The sequence below is a fragment of the Lissotriton vulgaris genome, unplaced genomic scaffold (genome assembly GCF_964263255.1).
Source record: "Lissotriton vulgaris unplaced genomic scaffold, aLisVul1.2 SCAFFOLD_2351, whole genome shotgun sequence".
In the NCBI taxonomy this organism is placed as follows: domain Eukaryota; kingdom Metazoa; phylum Chordata; class Amphibia; order Caudata; family Salamandridae; genus Lissotriton; species Lissotriton vulgaris.
The window spans coordinates 313113-336779 of NW_028244342.1; the positions used below are offsets into that span (position 1 = coordinate 313113).

General features: G+C 45.8%; 1 protein-coding gene across 1 annotated transcript in view; it reads right to left on the minus strand.

The window, feature by feature from the left end:
- Positions 1–17651, minus strand: part of LOC147667590 (disco-interacting protein 2 homolog C-like) — a gene marked incomplete at both ends in the record, with an annotated part of 319227 nt that extends 301576 nt beyond the window's left edge. The window contains one exon of the mRNA XM_086948800.1: positions 17580–17651. Within this exon, the coding sequence (XP_086804926.1) occupies positions 17580–17651 (72 nt within the window). The remainder of the gene's footprint in view (positions 1–17579) is intronic.
- Between the last annotated feature and the right edge of the window lie 6016 nt (positions 17652–23667).

Consider the following 23667-nt stretch of genomic DNA (forward strand, 5'->3'; position numbering starts at 1 on the left):
ATGCCCTTCCCTATCTAGGAGTCTCTCTAGAGTGCACAAAAAGGTTTATAAAAACCCACAAACGTGACATACAAATAATGGAGTGTCAATGCAAGACAGATTAGCAGGCAGGGGTGAATAATACTTTTCAAGTCGGTATAACATACATAAGACAAGGAGGGAAAAAAGCACTGGACAATTGCCCCCCCCCATAACTAATGTGTTACAACCAAAATAAAGAAATGTCAACATAGGGATAACTAGTGCATATATGTATGTTCCTCCACAAATGAAGTTTGATGTTGCAGCACTCTCTCGACTGACCGACACACAGTTGACAGCGCCCTTCCTATTCCGCTAACACTAGTGGGTATGTTTTTCACTACATAGGAGTGACCATAACAAAGAAGCAGGCAATCAGAGTGAGTATTCATCTAATTAACTACACATAATATCTGACAAGAGCTCTGCCCACACACTCAAGACTGACTACTGCCGGTCATCCAAGCTGGGCTGTATAACAAAAGAGTAACATTCTTCAACATGCCTACTGAATAAAATCTTTTTTTGGCTCTATGATAAAGAGAAAGCACGAAGCACTGGCGTTTAAAAACCAGTGATAACTAAGTGCGCGAAAATATACAATACTCTCCCCTTCCACTGAAATTACAAAAAAAGTCTGAAAAAAGATGTGGAAAATGCACTCTGGGGCTTCCCAAATAAAAACATGGGGTGGGTGGAACTCACTGAGAATTCTGAAGAGTTGCATGAAAACACCATGAGATTCTGCAGAGATCCGCGAGCGGGCAGATTCGGCACATCACCCTTCTTGTGTTGATTTTTTGTGCCGGGAGCTTGTTCGCGCTGCAAAATCAGCATGAACAGCACCACATGGTACGCCAAAGGGTGCGCAGTCTTTGCTGAAAGCAGATTTTCTACTCGAGCAACAGCTCTCTCACTGCGGTCGTGACTGCCTGCATTGAGGAAATCTCACCAAGTGTCATCCTACCACCCGAAAATGACGCTAGGAGATGCCAATTCTCACTCCGCAACACAGCAGTTGGCCCGGTTTTGCTGTGTAACTCTGCGTTACAGCCATAAGAGTGGGAAAAAGTCCACAAACTCCGCCGGTGGAGAGGAATTTACCACCCACCCCTAGCAAAAACTAAACATGATGGAACAAATTGCATTCAAAGTTATCCCATGATACTGGCTAGAGGCCTGATTACAGCAAAAATGTCTTCACAAGACACACACTGCTCTAACCAGTCCCCTACAGAGAAAAGTGTGCACAATTTCTTGCTATTTTGATTTCCGACATTTCATATAATTTGTGTTTTGTAAAATGTCACAATTATACACAAGCCCAACACATACCTGCAGCCTATGAATCCAATAAATCAGAGGATAATTGAGAATTTCCATGCATTAGCAAATGTGGTAAGAATCTCAGCAAGGGATGCTTCTGAGGGCGAAATCGATGCAGAGCAGGGAGGGGTGGTAAGAGCAAGTTACCTGGCCCTTCACAGGAGACTGGTTCAAGGACATAATATTTTCCATGCTTATTTTGCTGCAGGATTCCCGGTTTTATGAGATGGAATAGTCAAAGTGCATGTGAATCTACCAAATATCAAATGCTAGCGTATCTAAGGATTATTCTACTAGCAGACTTCAGGATGAATTCTTAATTCTTTGGTTTATGTCCAAGGAGCAACTGATCAAGTCCATCCGCTTCAGAGACAGAACCAGTAATTCGTAATTATGTTACATTCAGTCAGGTAGCTCTAACGAACTTAAAATTAAATGTAATCCAAGACCGTATAGGCGTGGTGGGCTGCCCGGCTTTCTGCAGAGCATGCAGACCGCTGATGTCCATTCTCAATACTTTGTATAACTTAAACATGAAAGATTTGGGGATACTTTCCGACATTCTTTCATTAGCTCCTGTTCACGGTTCTGTTTTTCCCCAAAATTATCTGCCTAACCCGAAATGTATCGAAGGAACCCTCCCCCAGTCTGAAAGAGCTATTCATGAGTCATCTGGTAGGCTCCTGCGGTTCCATTTCTACTAAGCATCCAGTCCTCTGGATTTGTTAACTCGGATGTAAGAAGACTTGCTGTTCAAATTCGAGCTGAAGAACTCTGCTCACTTCTCTTTGCATATTCAGAATTCAGCTGGTATTCGGGAAAACATAGCTTCCGAGACACCCATTAGTGCACATCACAGACAACAATAGCGGTGCCGTTCCAGAGGCAGTATTGGTTACAATCATTGTACCAGCCCATTCACTAAGATATACCTATAAAATGCAGAAATACATCCTGGTATATCCGTGCTAAGCTGGTGTACATGGCTGTGTTTAAAACATGCATAGACAGAAAACCTATCAGGCAGCTACTTTCGCCCTGGCTTTCAGAAACCTCATTGACAGGAGAATGTCCAGAGACGATCCGTTTTTTAGAGTCCCTGCCCTGTGCTACCGGTTTCTTGGAGTCACTTTACCGTACAGAACTTCCTTCGCAGCCATAGCTTCCATGTGTTCACAGCACCATGCCTCAAAACCAAGCCATCACCGACCAGGGAAAGCCCAGCCTCACTGCTAGAGGGAACTTGTGTTTCCACACAGCCAGTTTAGCATGTAATAATAACTATGACCTCTTGCATTTACACAGCCTGCACAGCCCGCTGAGGAGTCTGGAGGTGAAGGAGGGACTGGGGTCCGACACCTTAGCTACTGGAAGGGAGCTGACCTGGCCCGGGTAGTGCCATGTCCAGCCGCCCGTACTGTCGGCGGCACACCAGACACCCCTGGGCACCATGGAACGGACACTTTCCCCCCTGGCAGAGAAAAGTGGTGGCAGCAGCACCTCACCCTCGCCTTGACTGCCAGCCTCAGAGACTCTGTCTGAGGGCAGTGTGAAGCCCCAGTCTATGTCGGACTGCAGCGCAGGCTAATCTGACTGTGAGGGGCAGAGGACTGTCCTGGAAGAGGACCAGAGTTGGGGCAGGGTCGGGTGACTGCGCTGGAGAGCCGCCTGACCGCAAGGGAGGGCCCCTGTGACCAGATCCGTCCGGACAAGAGAAGTAAGAGATTAGGGCTCCTGCGAGCTCATTCACTTCACAGGATGGGTTTTTTAAAGGTCTCATGAGAGTCTAACACGCACAGAATAAACACGTGGCTGCCATTAAAACAAGCATTGGCCGCACGGCCGTAAAAGTAAAGCTGCGAGGCCGCGAAATGATTTAAAAAAACGCGAGTGGTGCGCACGAGCGTCATCGCAAGTGCTACCTTGTCAGCCACTAGATTGCTATTACGCGCATGCGCAAGCGCTTTTGTGCGCATGATAGTAAGCTGGTCGCAGGAAAGTAGCACTTTTCAAAGCAGCTACTAAATGTCTCGGCCAGACCAGCGCATGCGCTGGAACAGGCCGAGACCTAAAAACGGCATGAACCAATGTCATCATTTTAATAACTTGGTTTAGGAGTCAGTTTTGATTGGTGCAGGGCATAACAAATTATTAAAAGTTTTTTTTGATAGGCGATATTGATCCGTTTGATGGTGTTGTGTGGCCTACCCTATGGTAACTCGCACCAAGTGGTTGAAAGCAAAGAAGCTGAGGTCCTATGCCTGCCTGCGATATGGTTTGATTACAGCTGATATCTGAAAAGCCAGGAAAAAGTCCTGCAAGGAAAAACCATGTGCTGGCAAGAAAACTTTCTGGGGCAAAGAAGTTCTGTTTTATAGTGGCAAGAAAGCTCTGTGTGGGAAAGAAACCATTTCTTTAAAATTGAATGTTTAAACTAAAAGACCAGCTATGTAAAATATGGAGGATCCTAGTCATATACGAATTGTTAGCTAGTACACTCAATGTTCTTGGATCAGCATGAAATATTCTATAGATGTTACGTAAGAATTTTTCTATCAGCAGGAAAATGGCCACTGTGAGGCACACAAGACCACTGGACCAGTGGCGTGAAGAGCATGTAAACCCAGGATAAAACCATCAATGATCGGTCTAGTAAAACCAGAATTTTAAGGACACAATGTGACGGAAATATAGGGAGAACAAATCTGAAGGTAACATGCTGAATTAGTGATTTATCCACCTTCCAGGACCTGTAAGAGCGACTTAATCTCAGTCACAATTTAAATTCGCTGGCAGGTTCTCTGTGGTGTCAGCAGTGAAGATTTGGGCAGGAAAATGGTGAAAGCACAGCCGCCAGAATCAACTGGAGAGCTTGGATCAAAACCTAGAAACTTTTACTCAACAAATACAATTTGATAGTTAAAATCTGTTGAGGAAAAATCAAGAATGGAGCTGGTTACTGTAAAAGAGTTCAAACATTCTTTTTAAAAAAACGAAGACCTGGAAAACAGAACAACCCATTACTTTCATCACCAAGGTTTTTACAGACTTCACACCAAATTTGGTTTTAACAGCTTGCATGAGAATAGACTTATGCAGATCCAGGGTTGATTTCCACAGGGATCTTTCAAAATTCAATACATTTTTAAAGGTGATATTTTATTTCTACATGCAGTTTTTAGAAGCTACAGAAAGTTTACTATATATATATTATTTTTAGCAAAACTGTTAAGAGCTTACATTACTAAGTCCGCATGATCCAAAAGCACAGCCAGATTTGGTCACCATGTTAATTCGCCACCAAACGTCACTCCCAAGTACCTATATTGATGTACTAATTCTAAGGAGTTACCTTTCAAATCTCCTGTCTATCCTGAGAAAAGCCATGCATTTGGTTTCTGTAGTACTGCTGATCATGTTTTTAGGAATATATAGCTAGTGTGTAAACGCTGTGCAGCATTCTCACTATCAAGCTAGTAAAAAGGAACCATATCCATGTATATATGGTTCGATGTATATATGGTTCATACATGAGAAATATTTATGACGCCTGGCACTGAAATGTCATGTATTTTTTTAACGTTTAAGGTGCTTTTTAGTTATATGTATGCCTCACAAAATGCTAATTAAAAGGATTTGAGGAAAAAATGGGTTCACCTAATCTGCATCCCACAATGCTGGAAGACAGACCTTTCCTAACTGCAGCTGCTGGTTGTTTATTAAGTGGAGTATAGCGCCCACATCTACCGAGCATAAACTGAAGATAAGGGGGTCAAGCACATAATCCTGCCTCACAGCCTTTGTAATCCGTTTTCCAAAGCATACATCCAGGTGTTCAAATGCAAGAATTCAACTACCTCTACTATAGGTTGATGAGCATTGCATGGTTTCATGTAGGCCCAGATACTGGTGTGTATACAGTTTCAAAAGTAAGCATGAAGTTCACAAATGTGCAATAAAAGCTGAAGGTTTAACGTCTTATGCCTTAATGCCTCGTTAGACAATACTAAACTATTGTGAATGACGAATGGCTCCGAAACTGGTCTGGGATATTGGATAATTGTTATTACTGTTGCATAATTTCAATAATTGGATATACAATACCTTGGCAAATACTCTGCAAAGGGTTTTATTTTGTCACAAACTTTTGTCACACTTTGAAGCAAAGTAAGTACTTTTGCTAGGTGTAGCAAAGAACATCTAACCGTTTGGATTTAATTTACACTTCGAAAGCAGTAACCTGAGGTCACCCATCAAGTGGTGACCGAAATGAAGCCTATTTGGCTATGCGGAAAGCAACCAATTCCAGGTGAAAAAACACCAAACATACAAAGTGTTGTCACAATCTAAGTGAATGGTCAATACTGCAGGGCGAAAAGGGGTACACTGACTAGAGCATGTTGTGAGTGATGATATCTGTGTTTCCCTCCAGGCCTGAGAATAGATAGTATCCAAATGCCATGAAAGAAGGGAAGAAGAATTGCTTAATGCAGAGAAAGTACTGCGCAAGATTGCAGCAGGCGATGGTGGCCTTCCAGCCCAGTGTTCAGTTGCTAGCAGCTCTCCTACAAGACTCCTTCAGAAAACAGCTCTGAAACAAAGGAGTCCTGATGAATGGAACTACCTTGAAGTTAAAGAGACTGCATGACACTGCTACACAAGAGCAACAAAGCAACTCCATGGAAAAAGGCGGATAATCAACAAAAGCTACGAGAAAATGTCACCACAGCACACGCATCAAACAAAGTGTGTTCTGTCTCCTTCAACTCCTGACCATCTCTCAACTCATAGAGGGGAGAAGAGCAGAAAAGGGCTGAGCTGAGAGGTGCGTAGCTACACCGTGTATCAGTTAAAGCTTACAACAAAGATAACGCTAAGTGAAACCAGCCCCGGGCGCCTAGCCCAACACCAGAAAACAACAGATGATACTAACCAATGCCCATAAGAAAATAGGGAACTTTGGCAAGGCAGTAAGCGAAGCTCGCACTGCAGAGCTATGGAATTCAACCTGGGCCACGAGGTACAAACTATTGGTTGGAAACAATTCTTGCTGAGCATGAAATAAGGGCACTTAATTAAACCTGCCTCAATTCTGAAAGAAAAAGAGTAATGAAAAGGGCACTCAATGCAGATAACACCAGATCCATGCTCTGTAAGGTGCATCTTCATGGAGACAAATAAAAGTTCTAGTGGACAAATCAGGATGTCTACATCTTGGTCAAGTGGGTATGCATAAGCCTATTTGTTTCGAAATATTGAGGATGTAGTATTCATGACACATGCCAATTTAAAACATTACTGTAACAACTTAAGAGTGTCAACCTATGAGTGTAGCAGCAATTCAGTCAGTCAAAAATACTTGTATTTGATCTCGTTAAAAATCATAAAAGAGTGGAGAAAATTCAATGATACAAACATGTTAAAAAAAAAAACAAAGTTACTTAATTGGATAAAATGTTTAGGGTTAAAAAGGAGCTAACAGAAAAGAAATGAAAACACAATGCTGTCATGACCTGAATAATCGTCCATAGAAAATACATTAAGTAAAACTTTCGTGTTAAAAGAAGTTTTGAACAGAGAGAGGCGGTGCTGTACACCAGGGGCCCAGAATTTATGTTAATGCAGGAGAAGAACAAGGGTCCAAGTGGTCTTAACTGAACCACTCCAGTTCATTCTTGTTTGTTGTCTAATTCTTTGGCTGCCATTTTCCAAAGCATAATGGCTTTGCAAGAAAGTTCAATGGAGTGGCCTCCAAGACAATGTATGACTGCCGCTCTGCATGTCCGTAGCTGATTTTTTATCAGCAACTTGCGGAGGACCCTTTTCCGAATTTCTAGTAGTGTAGGGCAGATGCATAGTAGATGTAAGAGACTCTCTTCTCCTTGTCCACACAGCCGGCATTCTTTTGTTGACCATACTTGTTTCCATTTTGGGGTTAGGTCCTTCGTAGGGAATGACCCCAGCCGTAGCATGGTCAGATAATGCTTTTTATGTTGTGAAAAATGGTCTAACAAGTATGGTTGTGGTTTGAGCGACTGGTAAGAACTAATCACTGCCCAAGCGTGTTTTTTCTTTGAGAATGCAGTTTTATCCATTAGCTGTGAAATTTGTTTGATTGCGCTGTTTACTGATTTTTTGAAGCCAGAAAAAGGGGTGTTTGTATGCCATGCCCCTTCGAGGTGTAAGTCCTTGAGTGAACCTTTTAGGACCGTGACGATGGAATTATTTAGCATCGCTTGCTTTTCGATTTCTTCCCAGCAGGAGTGGGCTAATGTGTTATCTTCTGCTTGCCTCATCCGCCAGTAGTATTTAATGACCGCCCCTTGTCTGGCTGGTTTCTGGTTGTTTTTTAGCCCGTATTCCAGTCGAATCTGGGCTTGAGAAATGTGCTGGGGGATTAAGAACAACCTCTTGAAAAAGCTTGATTGGGCTTGATTAAGGGCGGCTGCATCTATTGTATGCATTATCTCTGACCCGTATGATATGGTTGGTATGAATTTGGCTGCAATTACCTTCAACACATGGCCTGTTGAGCTGCCTTTTAATTTCCTGTGTAAAGTTTTAAAGGCGTAGAGAAGTTGTTTTGCTTTCGTTCTCACTTGATTCAGCTGGTGTTTGAAGTTAAGGTTTTGGTCAAGTTGAAACCCTAGATATTTGTAAGATTCCACCTGGGTTATTGGTTTGTCACCCAGGTTCCAGATGAATTTGCCTTTTGACCCTTTTTTATGAGGTTTTGAGAAGCACAGCACCTTAGTTTTCTTGCGATTGATTGTTAATTGGGATGCTATGGTGTATGCTCCTAGTTGGGTCATTGATCGTTGAAGGCCTATCGGTGTTTGTGATAGAAGGACAATATCATCTGCGTATTGAAGGCTGGTGATTGGTTTTTTGCCCAGTTTTGGGGGGTCGGTTTGGACTTGGTGAAGGTATTTCTCGAGGTCGGCGGTGTAGATGTTAAAGAGGCAGGGGGCCAGCACACACCCCTGTTTCAGCCCGTTTTTAGTTTGGATCTTACTTGTTATGCTGCACCCGTCTCCTTTTTTAATTTGGACCCATGTATCCGAGTAAAGGTTGATAATTGCCTCCAAAAGTTTTGTTGGTGCTCCCAAGCTTTGCATTTTGGCCCATAGCTTTGCTATGAGTGTAGCAGCAATTATTTTTATAGCTTGCTTCAGCGCTATTCTAGCTGACCGAGCCCATACACTAAAGTATTTTAAACTTCATGTTTGACAATTAAATAGAACATTCAAAATAGTCTACAAACAGAATTCTGACAGTGTGTCAAAACAGGCTTAACTGCCCCAATATCCTGTAAAACACAAACTAATTATGTTAACTGAACTTTGAAACAGATCCAATAGATTTTAGATCGTAAGAGAAGTTGATTTCCAAAGAGTTCAAAGTGGTACGAAGTCAGCAGACTTGACCTCTTCTAACTTCACAAACGTTTGACAAAACTCCACAACTTTAGATATTTTGCAAACTTTTTAAAAACAAGCTTTTGCAATGCAACTGGTCTCGCGTTTGCGAGCGTTTAAGCTATTGCCATTGTAAATGGCAATGCCTTTTAGTTATCTGCTTTGATAATTAATACATAATTAAAAGGCATTGTCATGTACGATGCCAGTAGCTCAAACTCTTGTAACTGCGAGACCTACTGCATTTCAAAGAAGCGGCCACGTGGTCCTGGGCTGCTTGGAAAGTAAATGCATGTATGGGGCGCTGAATGTTGCAGAAAAGCATGTTGTGCCTGCAGTAGGAGAAACTCATTAAAGGAAATAGTGCTTCCAGACTAAATACGACATACCGTGCAACAGAAGTAAAAGGACTAATCCTCATGGGAGGTTACACATTAATACAAAGCGGTACTAAGGAGGGACTAACCAGCCTATTAACAAATCATAAGCAAGCATTTACGAAGGACAAGGACAAGCCAATGACAAATATGAGCGGACAGTGTGCAGGGCTTCAAGTCCATACTCCAATGCAGCATATCTCACAGAGCAGCGCATGCGCTGCTCAGGCTCGACCTAAAAAGGTCCCAAAAAACCTTCTATATGTAATAAACGTCTCCTACAAAAAATGCTTTTGTAGAAAGATCCTGCAACAAAAACAACTTCTCCAATAAATATCTTGTTCAGGTAAATTAATTGCACAAATTGTTCCCACTGCTCCCAAGAATCCTATTATGTTTTTACAGCCAAGCCCGTATACAGTCCACTCCAGTACCAGATTTAATGGAATGCCAAACAGACTAGTGCCTAGACTTTTAACAGGAGACTCCAATCACATCATATACTAAGTCTAATTTTAAAAATAAGCATTTGAAATGCAATAGGTCGCGCATTTGTTACATTTAGAGCTATTGGTGCTGCAAATGAGAATGTTTGTTAGAATCTTTTTGCAGAAAATATCTTAGCTGTAGCATAACTAATAAAAGAAAATCCACGAAGTAAGGAAAGGTGCAGTACCTTTGCCTGTTACAAGGTGTCCCTGTGGACTTCTATTTTCCATACGAGGCACTGAACCCTTGAACAATGAAGAATACAACTCACCCCCAGGACCGGGTCCAGGCCCACCTTATTTATTCCCAAGCAACAGGGCTTGCAGACACACACATAGCACAGTAGAGCTTAGCCTCCTGCTGCGGCTGTTGTCTTGCTCAAACTCACTACAATCCATGATGCACACTCTGAAATTCCGGCGTGCAGGACGGAGGAAGATGCAACACTGCGCAGGAGCAAGAAAAGACTGCAGAAAGCCATTCCCCTAATGCTGCACTTTAGCTTCAGATGTTTAAAGCAAAAGCGCTGCGTGTCATGATTGGTAAAAATTAAATAAACGGAAAAGAAATGTGGTGACCGTCTGCCTTTTTTATTTACTTTTGTAGAAATTGTGGCACGCCGCGCTTTAGCTTCAGATGTTTAAAGCTGAAGCGCGGCGTTCTGCGAATTGCTACATAATTAAACAGATAGGCAAAAAAGTTGTGCGTCTGCCATATTTTTTTCTATTTATTTACTTTTGAAGCAATCACGGCACGCCGTGCTTTAGCTTAAGATGTTTAAAACGAAAGCTCAGCATACCGCCATTGCTACAAAAGTAAATAAATGGAAAAAATGTGGCTGCCTCCCGCCATTTTTTTTCCTATTTATTGACTTTTGTAGCAATGGTGGCATGCCACACTTTAGCTTCAGATGTTCAATGCTAAAGCACGGCGAGCAGCAATTGGTACAAAAGTAAAGAAATGGGGAAAAAAATGTGGTGGCCATTTGCCTTTTTTTTACTATTTATTTTCTTTGTTAGCAATTGTGGCACGCCGTGCTTTAGCGTCAGATGTTTAAAGCTAAAGCACAGCATGTCGCGATAGCTACAAAAGTAAATAAAAACAAATACAGAGTCCACCGGCTTATTTTTTCTATGTGTCAATGGGCGATTGTAGCAATGGTGGCATGCCACGCTTTAGCTTCAGATGTTTAAAGCGAAAGCGTGCCGTGCCATGATTCCTACAAAAGTAAATAAAAGAACAGAAACGCGGTGGCCACCCGTGCAGCATGTTGTGCCTGTTTCAGCAAGACATTAATTAAATAAATAATATTCACTAACTGTTAATTAAACCTAGAGAGTAAAAAGACATGTAAGAGGGGCTGTCCTCGTGGGAGCAACAAAAGAAAAGAGGGAGGTCCTAAGGAGGGGCTACTAAACTGATTCATGAATCAAAATTCATCATTTACAAAGGACAGCAAGAGGAACCAATTGAAAAGATGGGCAGAAAATGGACGGAGCTTAAAGTCCACACTTGAATACAGCAGATCTCAAAGAGACAGTGCAAGCGCTGCCCAGGCGAGACCTAAAAATGCATATCAGCCAATGATATCAGCAATGTATTTCAGAGTCCGGCATCCAATATGATAAAACCTTAATGACTGGCAAAATAACCATATCAATGTGATCCCACTCATAGCGATGGTTCAGGATCTCTATTCCAGTCATCAAGGCAACCCACTCAATCCACACCACTTTAATCCTATGGCCACTACACTATCTCCCACCGGAAACCAGATATACTTTTAAGATGGTTTACTTGGCATACAGATTAATTATTTAGGTTAGTTAACCTATGATAAAAAGCAGATCGAGCCCAAAACGTTAAGATTAGTGCGAAGCAACAGTACCCTGATCCTGGAGACCCCACACTTCACCCTGTCCCAAAACATGTCTGTTTCAAAACAAGAATGTAAATCCATTACCTCCTCGTTAGTCTTCCTCGCCACATGAGTTACATAGTGAGCTTCAGCTCCACACCAGAACCCTCCAAAGCAAAAAGTTAGCCTCCCATGCCTCCCATCCCTTCCCAAGATGGCCGACCCATTACCACCTGACCTCTATAAGAGGCGGGCCGGCCCAACCCATCAGCCTGTTTTTTTTGTTCTGCGCGTCATTTCCCTCCAGATGCGTCTTCAGGTAAGTGGTGCCTGCGCTAGCTGGTGCCTGGGTCTCGGGTTGGAGGTCCTGCTCTAGCGGACTCTGGGACCTGGGATCCCCCCCCCCCCTTGTTTCCCCTGGTGTCCGGTTGGGCTCTGCTCTAGCGTGCCTTGGTTTTCCTGGGGGAAGGGGGGGTGGCCGGGGTACTGTTTGGGTGTGGACCGGCGCTGCCGTGCCTCTTCTTTTTCTTTCCCTTTACCCCGTGCCCGGTTGCCTCTGCCCGCCTGCCTTTCATGGCGCTGTGGCGGGTGGCGGCTTTGCATTCCCTCGTGGCACTGTGCCTGCCTTCGGCTGCTTGCGTGCTGGCTGGGGGGCCTTTTTTTGGCGCCCGCTCTTGTGTGTACATGCTCACCGCCCGCCTTCCCTTCGGTCTTCGGCGGGCGGTGGCTGTCAGCTGACGCCGCCTGTCCTTGGACGCTGCGGCTGGCGCCCGTTTGGCGTGTGGGGTTCCCTTCGTGGGATCTGTGCACTCCTCCCTGACGCTGTTTTTTGGCGGAAGGGGGGGGGTCCGGTGGGCCGTCCTGCAGTCCCCGGTCGCGCCCCCGTTTTTGTTTCTGCTGCCTGCGCTGTTCCGCGTTGGTGTTCCGGGCTCCTAGGCTCTCAGTGGGCTTACCTGTTTGGCGGATACCCTGGCCTGGTACAATGCCTTCTCCCGGAGGCTCTCTTGGGGACGTGGTGCCTTGGGGGCCGCTTTTCTGGCCCGGTGTTGACAGCCTGCACGTTCGGCTTCTTCGCAGCCGTTTCACTCCCTATCCCGTTGGGGGCTGCGGAATCTTCTACTGTTCGTGGGTGTCTTGCTCTCGCGCATGCGCTCCGTGCAGCGGGTCGGTTTCCCTGGTCTTTTTGACTTGCTCAGTGCCTGTGTTGGGTTCTGTTGAGGCCTCTCGCTTTTGCTGCATTCGCTTTTCCCAGTGCCTGGTTGGCTCAGTGGGTAGGGCGTCGGTCTTTTACTCTGAGGGCCCTGGGTTCGGGTCCCCGGTCGGGCGGCTTGGTTGAATATGTGGTTTCTCACTTGCATTCTCTTTATTTTCTTTCACATGCGCTCTTCGATCGCTGAGTGCGCTGGTGGGATTGCTAACTCTCGTTTTTTCCTCGGTGTCTACTGGAGTTGCCGTGGATTGGCCCCGGGGCCTCCTGCAGGTTTGCACTCTGTTGTTGCTTTTTCTGGGCTTCATTCATGGTGTGTGTGTGTGTGCCTTGCGATTTCCTTTGTTGGATGTGGCGCTCCTCCTGGGGTCCTGGTTGGGTGGCCGCCTCGCATCTTCCTGTGGCCTGCTTCGGCATGGCTCCCTGGATGGCGCAGTTGGTATACGTGCCTGTGGCGCTTCTTTTCCGGAGTGTCTGGCACCGTCCAGTCCATATTCACGCTATGTTGTCACATTGTGTGTTTGTGCTTGTTTGTTTTTGGACTCTGGTCTCACGTGTGCTGGGGGTTCGCCTCCTGCTTTTGCTGTGTCGTGGGGGGTCCTCTGCTTCCTCCTTTGGTTGCGTTGGTTCCCTGGTTGTTTGTCTGGGTGTGGCGCTGTGTCCTGGCGGTTGTGGTGGCTGCTCTTCCTCGGGTTTTGTTTGCCACTCCTGCTGTCTCACTATTTGTGTTTCTGGGCGCTGCATTTGGGCCTTCCCGGTGTTTGTTCTCTTTTCTTTTTCTGCCAGCGTGGGCTCCTTTGGTGGGTGCTTCTCGCATGCTTTTGGAGCTGTGTGCTGGTGGCTCAGTGGTCTGATGCTTCTGCTGTAGGGGCCTGTATTCGGCCTCACGGTCGCAGGCTCTACTCCTGGCGGGTTCTCTCTGCCTTTCATCCTTCTGGGGTCGGTGTGGTATATGCCTTTGGGTTTCGTTGCATTGTTTGTCTGTTTTTTGGCGCTTTGCTGCTGCACGGTCCTGGGTTTGTGTCCTGCTTGTGCTGTGACCATGTCCCCCGGTGTTTGTTTTTCAGACATTTTTTTCTCCTCCTCCTGCACCTTTGCCTCTTCCTCGTGTATTGCTCGGCGGGTGTTTATGGGGCGTGTGCGCTTCAACTGCCTCCTGGGGACTCTGGGGTTGCTGGTTTGCCAGTGGTTGACACGCATGTTCATTGTGCGTTCCGTATTTCCTCAGTGCTCGCTTCTGCGGCGCGTGTTCTGGTGTTGGAATGCGGTGTGATTTGGCATGGCCCCTGTGCTGGGATGCGACGCGTGTTCGTGTGGCGTTCCATGTTTGGCGTCTCCCATTGGGTTGCTCCCTCTGTTTTTTTTCGCGGGTTTCCTTGGTTTGGCTTGGGTCCGTGGTACTTTGGCTCGGTGGTGAGTCTCGTGCCTTTGGTGGTTCCCGCCTTTGTCTAGGCCAGAGTTCGACTCCTGCCGTTGTTGTGCGGGTTTCCGTGTGTGGTGCATTTTTGGATTGCCCCTCTGCTTCGTGATTTGCTGTATTGCCTTCCGGGCTTTGGGCCTATGGTCCTTTTTGTCCTGTGGACTCCTGTCCCCGCTGTTTTTGTGTGGGGTCGGTCCCGGTTGGTTCCTTGTTGTCCGTCCTCCGGGGTTTTCCGGGGGCTGTGGGCTGCAGCTTGTCTGTTGTGGGCTTCCTGCTGTTGGGGTCTGTCCGTCCGTCCGTCTCTGGGCTGCGTCAGTGTTTTCTTGCTGGCTATCTCTGCTCCTGGTGGGCTCTCCTTGTTTTGTCGGTCCGCAGTTTTGCCGCTCCCTCCTTTTTCCTGCTCCCTGTCTCGACGGGCGGCTTTTGCACCCTTTTCCTGTCGGCTTCCTGCCGTCTCCGTACTTCTCCTTGCCCCCTGGGGGTTGGATTCTTGTTGCGATCCTTCTCTTCCGGGCTTACGTTGCCCTTGGGGCTGTGGGTGGCTCTGCTTCCTTTGGGTGGTGCCTGCCTGGTCGGTCCGGAGTTTTGGCGCCTGCCTCTTTGTTGTGGGGTCCTGTTCGTGGGTTTTCCGGTTGGGGTTGTCTGCCTTGGTGGGGCCTTCCCCTGGCCCTTTTTTTCCTTGGTTGTTTTCCCCCGACTGTTCCTGCTCTCTGGGTTCCTCCTACCCGTGTGTTGGTGGTACCTTCCTCTGGCCGTGCTTGGGTTCCCGGTCTGTGCTAGGTCGGTGGTTTTCCCTGTGGTCATCTTTTTTCCCGTCTGGCTTCTATTTTGCCGTTCATTGGCCTCTCTTGGGTTTTCCCCTGCCTTGCTGGGACTTGTTGGTCCCTGTGGTGGTTTGTCCCCTGCCTCGTGCTCCGGGGTCTTTGGCGCATTGGGTCTGTCCTTGCCTGGGTCGTTTTTTGCTGCGGCCTTTCTGGCCCTGGGTGCTCTTGTTCTCATCGCCTCTCCTTCGGTGTTTTGTGGGTCGGGCCTCTTTTGTGCCTGGTTCGGGAGTCTCCTGGGTCCGTCTGGCCCTGTCTGCTTCCTTTGGTTCTCCGTTTTTTGGCTCTTCGGCCTTCTCGTTTGGGCTCCCGGCTTTGCGCTTCCTGGGGTCCCTTTTGCCTGCTGGCTGTTTTTGTTTCCGGCGGTGCTGTGGGATTTCCTAGCGGGGCCCTGCGCTTCCGGTGTGGGTGTGTCCTCGTTTTTTCCCCTGGTTTGGGGTCCCGGGTCCTGTTGGCTCTGGTGGCTCCCTGGGTATTTTGTCATGGCTCGGGCTCGTCTTCTCACTGCCCTTCTGGTCTTCACGCCTTTGGTGTGTTGCTGCTGCACTCCTGTGCCTGTCGTTTCTTCTTTGTCTCGCTGGGCTGGGCCTGGTTGTGGGCTGGCTGTCTGTTTGCCCGCCTGGGTGCTCTCTTCGGCGGCTCGCTCCCTTCTTGTGTTTCTTCCTGGGCCGGTTGCTTGGCCCCTGTGCTGGGTGTTCCCGTTCCTGGCCGGTTGGCTTCTTTCTGCCTCTACTTCTCCCTTCTGGCCATGGGCGGGCCTGTGGGTTTTTTCAGTTTTTCGCCTTTGCCCGGTTGGTTCTCCTCCGGGTCTCTTCGGTGTCGTTTCCGACTCCTTTCTGGGTTCGTTTTCCCTGGTGCCTGCCTGGGTTCTCTGCCTTGGTGTCGCAGTCCCTTCCGGGGGTCCTTTGTGTGACGGGGGTTGTTCCCCTTCTGTTTCTTTTCGGCTCCCTTTTTCCATTCTTCCGGCTCTTGCCTGTCTGTTGGATGGCTCTGGTGCCGCTTCCCAGTTTTTTCTGGTTCGGCTCTCTCGCGGGTTAGGGTCGCCCTTGCGGTGTGGCTGTGTTGGTCGGACTGATTGTCTCTTTCCACTGTTGATTTTGTTTGTTGTTAGGTCGCTGTGGTGGGGATGTCCTCTGTTCGTTTTTGGTCCCCTCTCGCTTTGTGCTGCCTGTTGGGCTGCCCTGGTGTGTTGTTCGGGCCTGCTCGTTTCTGTTCTGGCCTTGGTTGGCTGCTGCCTTTTTTTTTTTTTGGCTCCGTGCGGTGCGGTCCCGTGCCTTTCTCTGCCTTCCTTCGGTTGGGGCGGTTTTTCCTGGCGACTCTTGTTGTCTCTGGGGTCCGGTTTGTTTTCGGCCTTCCCGGTGTCTTCGGTCCCGGATTGGTTCTGCTGCTCGTGGTTGCCTCTCTCCTGGGTGGTCCTTCCGCTCGTACTGGTCTGTTGGGTTTGGCCTCCTTCGTGGTCGTCCCCTGGTCTGTTGGTTTCTTGTGAGTTTCCATGAAGCCGCTTGGCTTTGGTATGTGCTCACTATGTAACTCATGTGGCGAGGAAGACTAACGAGGAGGTAATGCCCCGATTACTTACCGGTAATCTTCATTACTCCGAGTATAGTCTTCCTCGCCACATGAGTTCCCATCCCTCCCTCCCTGTCTGGCTATCGGCTTCATGTTTATGCTTGGTGGTTTCAGGCTGATGGGTTGGGCCGGCCCGCCTCTTATAGAGGTCAGGTGGTAATGGGTCGGCCATCTTGGGAAGGGATGGGAGGCATGGGAGGCTAACTTTTTGCTTTGGAGGGTTCTGGTGTGGAGCTGAAGCTCACTATGTAACTCATGTGGCGAGGAAGACTATACTCGGAGTAATGAAGATTACCGGTAAGTAATCGGGGCATCTATTCAAGTTGCTCCAGAACAGTGACAGCTAGCTAGTCAAGACCACCATAACTAACTGGGTTACCACATTATAACGTAAATGCAAGCAGGTCCTAAAGAGTCATCGTCTCTGATAGTTGACTTGGCATGGTTCACACAAAAAAGAACTGCGGGATAGGCACTCACAAAAACCCGGGGAGATCTAGGATTCTCAAGGACAAGACGTGGGATACCTATAAATAGCTCTTCAGACTAGCAGTTGCGGTAGAGTGTAATTGTATCATGTAAATATGTGCGCACAGAATGAGTTGGCCTGAGTTTGTTTTACCCTAAATGCATCGCGATTCTAACAAACGTGTCTTGAAAACAGTTCGTTTGTGCCTTTGCAGAAGGAGAGAATATGACACTAAATATATCCCGGCAGCGCCTGGTCCATGCGACGCGCGCACATCAGCATTACATAATGCAGTCAAGTGCAGGCGGCCAGGGATGGAGGCAAGCGGCGTCTCGTTTCCAATTACCACACGGCTTATCAAATATAAAAATAGCTCGGTTTACAGTGCAGCGCGGGCGCCGTCCCACCACTCAATACCAGGCATACTTATGCATGAATGGCCTGAAAATGGAAAATCAATGCGCCTTCTTAGCCGCCGAGGTACTTCGGCTACGAGTTTAATCTGGTACCTTTCGCGCAGATGCAACAGCGAGCGGCACAGTCTCAAGCAGCGAGGAACCCCCGAAACCCCGCCACAAGTTAAAAGGGGGGAAAATGTACATACCTGGCGGCTGGGGTAAATAGGCTCCAATTAATTTTGATCTTTTCTTTTCATACCCTTTCTGCGTGATGTCACCTGTCGAAGAAGAAAAAATGGCCAATCAATAAAACGCTTTAGGTAAATGCATTTCATTTGCTTAATGGTCTCCGGTGCCATGAACCGGCATCACCTCGTTAACGCAACATAGGAAAGAACGGGCAACAACAGGTCACACCACCCACACAAGCGAACCACGGGCAGACACTGGAGGCAAAGAAGCCCGTCTGATTAATTGGAGAAGATCCTATTTTGATACACAGCTAAAACTCGGCTTGCACAAATGAGCGGAGGTTCATTAAGTTAATTAACAATGGATTATACAGAGGGCTTGCGCCTGATGGATGTCAGGGAGAATTATCTATTAGGGCAAGCATCACTGAGGGTACCACTCCTTACAGGCCCCAGTCAAACAGACTTTAGCAATTCTACTCTGGGAGCTACTGCCAGGTCAAGAAAATACAAAAAAAGAAACTTTGCACACCATGTTTTAAGAGTTATTAGTAAAAAACAAGATATCTGCTAGATAAAAAAATAAAAATACCACATTCGAATGAAATAATAGGCATGGCGAGGTGTTGCAAGGTTTATGTGGTGTAAACGCGTGTTTTTCCAGACAGGTGGGCATCTGTATACAGCGATAGTTTGCCAGATGTTCACACACACACACCAGAGTCCAATGCAATAAACACGTCTTTCTCTTGGCGTGTTACACACTCTGACATGGCTTCCGGGCCCGGGGTGTTCGGCGCAATCTACCTTGATGGCAATCGTTTATGGCATTCATGCACATCACTTGGCAGGTTTTTAGCGGGGGTAACAGGTGGTTACAAAAGGCATAATCTCTCAGAAGCATATGGCCTATCGGAGGCCCATAGCTGCTTTCCCATAACCCCCTGCGTAAAGACTCCTCAGAACCTTAATCCTCGCCTGGGTGGAAGGCCATATGCGGAAATACAGTGTAATCATTCCTTGCGCCCATATGCGCTGCATATGTGATCGGGCGGGAGCAGGATAAAGGTCTCATCATAATAGAGTTGTTATTTTTTTTCCACATACATGAAGCATCAGTTCAGCTCTTTTACACATTACTATTGTCTATATGTTTGTCATTTCTGTGAACATTTCAGAATACAACTGTCACAGGTTTTTTTTCAGTCACAAGAAATGTATTTTATTTTGAACAAAGAAAAAGCACTTTCTACTGGCAAGGCAACAATAGCCACTTGTCACCACCACACACTGTCACCCCCACGCTCTACCCCACCACTCCGAGCCGGGGCTCACCGAGTGCCGAACAAATACACCGCAATAACAAAGTACCGCAATAACAAAGTACTGCAATAACAAAGTACTGCAATAACAAGTAAAAAATCCTTTCAACCTTTGAAAGATACGTGTTTATCGGTGGCAACATTACAATAAGTTAGAGCTGTTGTGTACAGTTCGCACAGCCTTTGATACACAAGAATACCAGCTACACAATTCGCTTCACAGAACAGCAACCCAAATCCCGGAAATTCTAGGCATTTCAGGGGATTCAATTACATCCCAAGAATTCAATTCAAGTTGATTTTCAGGCCTATTCTTTATTCTTACATTTGTAGATTTGTTCACAGTGTGCACCAGCCAGAAAAGTAACCTTAGGAGAAGGAAGGGTGTATTTGTACAGGCAACATGTTTTTTTAACTTCCCATGAAAAATATATTCTACGTGGAGAAATGCCTTCTCTCACACGGCCCGACATCATAGGGGTGCTTGTGGCATTCTCACTGAAAGATTGGGCACCTAAGTGAACAAACTGGTAGCGAAAAAACATATCTCCGATTATCCACAGAGCTATGACTTTGGGGGTGTTCACATTGCTAATGAGCACCTTTCTTTCCATGTCCCTAGAAAGGTCAGTGCTCTCACTCACACTACGCATCCAAATGAAGACAATGTATCCCTCTAGGAATTTCTCAAAATATGAAATTTTTCCAAGACCTTAATTTTATGACACAAGACAAGTGTTTATGCTTGCAAAAAACGATTTTTGTTGTGCACCAAATGAAGACAAAGTTGTGCAACAACTTTTGTGACTCAGGCTCCTGGTGCATAAATTGCACGAGTATGACTGCATAACACTAAGGCTTACGTTTATAAACACACTATAAAAAGTTATCCAACCAACCTTCTATGGTTTTGATATTTAAGTCAAGCTCTCATCCACAACTAATATAACTCCACCACTTAATATCTGCCCTTTTCCTGCTTCAGGTTAAATGTTCATTATTGGAGGTCCTCAGGTGAACATCTCTAAAGTTTTCTCGTAAACAAATTTGTTACTAATAAATTGGTTGTAATCTTGCAATTTTTAACTGTCATGATTATTAGATGAATTTCAGATTATTGCAAGCTCAGAGGTCAATCATTCCACAATAGCATGCGTGGCAGCTCAGTGTTATACGGTGATGTACTAGAGGGTTCTTCAACTAAAACCCTTGGAAAGAAGCCACATTTTTCAAATTTCAAATCTACAGTGGTAAGTAGCTAAGTAACACGAACCTCCCAAGAAATGTACATGTAGCAACAAACAGCTCAGATGTGAACAAGCATAGGCAATGCAAATAAGTCTTGCTGCACATGAATGTTGTATGGCTGTTCTCTATGTGGAAGCAAAGAGCTGTAGAATAATATTGGTTAAGATTAAAAGGTGTTATAATATCTTTTAATTTTCAAGCCAGACCTAAACATCCACATAGGTTAATGACCACTCTCTTTCCATCTGTGCTGCCAGAGGGAAAACAACACACATTATAAGTTATCTAAGACACGTTAATAGCATTACAGTATCATGTGTCTGCCCTTGAAAGTTCAAGCTCAGGCAGCTGGACAAATGATCAAAATGGTTGCAGCTGTGTAGACGGCAAGCACTTTTTTGTGGAAGCACAAACTTCTGCCCAATCAAAACATGTACTACTGGCTCCCACCATGTGGGCGCAACAAAACCTCCTCTCTAGTAAGTCTCATAAAACTGTCTGGCAATAGCTGTGCTGTCAAGCTAGACCACAAAAATGGAGTGCAACTATTACTATATTCACTTGTTCAAAACAACCAACGTTAAAAAAAAATAAGGTAAAGTTAATTAAAAGGTGAAGAAAACGAAAAAGTTATGGGTTAATACCTGAATTATCCTCAGCTACTGATAATTGCTCTGGACCACATTCCCATTCATCCTTTATTTGCTCACTGTGCCATTACAGCTTTGGCTGCAATACTCCATATACAATAAGACAATGGCTGATTTGCGTCTGGTTGTTTCTGGTCTGAGGTGGCACAGTGATTAACAAACAACTGCCGGGAATGAGGCCAAGAGTAACTGCCAAAGGCTCCAATTAATTTAAACATTCCACCCATCGCTCTTTTGCTTTTCTCAGTTACATTGATATCTACATTTCGAAGAACGTTTCAAACGGGTACTATTTTTGCGTACATAAAAACGGGCAGATCGCTATTCTAACAATTGTTTAGTCTGCATATTGTTTTACACAGTTTTGGTGTTGGCAAATAGTCATATAAACGATTCTAGATGACACCCAGGGAACGTTAAGGTCTACCATAGGTTCATCCTAGAAACAAAATAATGGCTGCAAAGATTTGCAAGAGGCATTCACATAAGCTATACCTTACAGAGTCATGGCAACAGACTCCTGACTTTAGGGCAGCTGGTTTTATTTCAGCTCCGACAGGTGATTGGGTGCTCTGTGATGGAGAATGACCACAGGTTTGTCAAGTACATTTGTAGAACACATTTCTAAAGGGTCCTGTAGCCATTTCACAATCGTCGTGAGTGCACTAAATGTTTCTGGGATTCTCACTGACCTGTTATTTGACACTGTATTTGGGTGCGTTTCGTATAGTTTTGGAAAAACCCTTCTGCAGCTTTTCCGATTTGGCCAATTTGGGAAATTTGTTTGTATTAATGGTATTTTTTGAAGCAAGCTTCTGATGGGTGATAATCTATCGCATGTGGGATTCTGTCACAGCTTATTCTGCTTCTGTAGTTTCGAGTAAGCTCTCAATTGAGTAACAATGGAGATGTCTCAATATGATGTTATGTGATATGCAAAGAATAGACTTCCAAATGGAAAACTGTATTTTTTTATTTTTTTATTTATTTATTTGAAAAGTTTTATAAAGCGCGAACAAGACCCTTACGGGTTTCAGAGCGCTGTACAGAAGTGGCAAAAGCATGAGTAAAACCAAAACACAATGGTACAAAAGATGTAGCTAAGTCACACATTGTCAAACAAAGGTGGGAAACAAACCCGGTCAGGGGTTGGGGAGTTGGCTCGACCCAAACTGTATCAGAAGTGCCCTAGAGCGAGATAACAATTTAACAGACAAGCATACAATAAATCGCAACAATGGTGTACAATAAGAATCAAATCTGTAGACAAAGCATGAGAACAAGTTGATGCTGTTAATAATCACTCAAGAATAGCCTTTTGACATGTTTCTTGAAATATGCAGTGGAATAGTGCGGTCCTTTCTACAGTCAGGATACAACTATCCCTAGTGTGGCACAGGAATACCTTCCCCTTTCCGCCCAGGGCGACCGTCCCCCCCCCCCCCCCCACCCCTCTCCCCCCCTTACCACAACTGTGCTACTGTCATTCCTACCTAACTGACCTACCTCCGAACTTATCCCAAATAGACCTTTCTATGTTAATTTCACATAATTCATACCACTATCTTTTTTGGCATACCTTCATCTATATTACAACAAAGGTGTGGGATCAAAAGTGGTGGCAATGTACTTATTGCAAGTAACTTTCCACCTTGCGTTCTAAAGATCCCGTGTTTAGCAAGTGTGTTCCTCCATGTATTTTACTGCACCACAGACTGGCATGTCAAAGATGCGGATGAGGTAACATTTACTGTTGGGTGTTCATCACACCCACAGCTGTGCTTACGGTACGTTCCAAATGCCGTCAAGAGTGACTGATCTAAACAGTGCATGTAAGGTCACATGCAAGGCCGTTTATTGTTATGATGCTCCGTTTATCAGAAGAAGCCAGCCTCATCCTTTTGCAGGGTTGAAGCACTTGTTTATAGCCAGCAGAATGACAGCCCCTGCCATCTAAAGAGGATTAATGCAACATCCTGGAGATTAGGTATAGGCAAAGCCTTGAAGGGGTAATTAACAACTTTCCTGATGACAGATATTAGACACGGTCTGTAGGAAGGTACATCCTGACTATGGTTGCCCCCAACTTTTTGCCCTGTGTTTTAGCTGGTTTTGGACATAGTCGACCTGGGACCCTGCCAATCAGGACCCCAGGCCTACTGCTCTCTCTTTAAAATGGATTCCATGTACCCTAGGTACATTTCCAATTGGTACTGGGCCACCCTATCAGACCCTGTAACTCAGGGCATAGGTGTACCCAGGGCTGCCAGGGGCTGCAGCATGTATTGTGCCACCCCTGGCTGGCCTCCTAAATTTGACACAACTGGCTGCATGACAGCTGGGGCAAAGTCGTGTAATCACCCTTTGCTGTAGGTGTAGTATACCTATACCTAACCCTAAAATGGACACACAGATTCCTATCAGTCACTCCTATGGCAGGCCTTGACAATCCTGAAGGCAGAGTGCTTGGAATCGTGTGAGATGGTGCTCTGGCATGAGCTGAGCCTGTCTGCAGCTTGCGGAATCAAGTCCTAATAGCTGTTCCATGATATCGCATACCATATACTCTTAAGTGCATTATAATCCTCGCGGTTAAATGCTATCTTTGGTATTGCTTTATCAAAACATGTCGAGTAAGGTGTCATACGAATTGGAATACTAACCCCTCGCCAATTCTGGCGACGGGGTTAGCATTCCACCCTTCTAGAGGGACACGACATGTATGTAACTGTGAACCCCGGTTAAAGTTAACTGAAGCCTCAGCTCCACAAAATGGATGCTGCCACCACAGACACGAGTCTGACCCCCTGCAGCTGGGAGTCCTTCCAGTGAGGGGAGCCTGGACAAAGGGTTTCCTGTCAGGGGCGGTGCTAGCACCGTCCC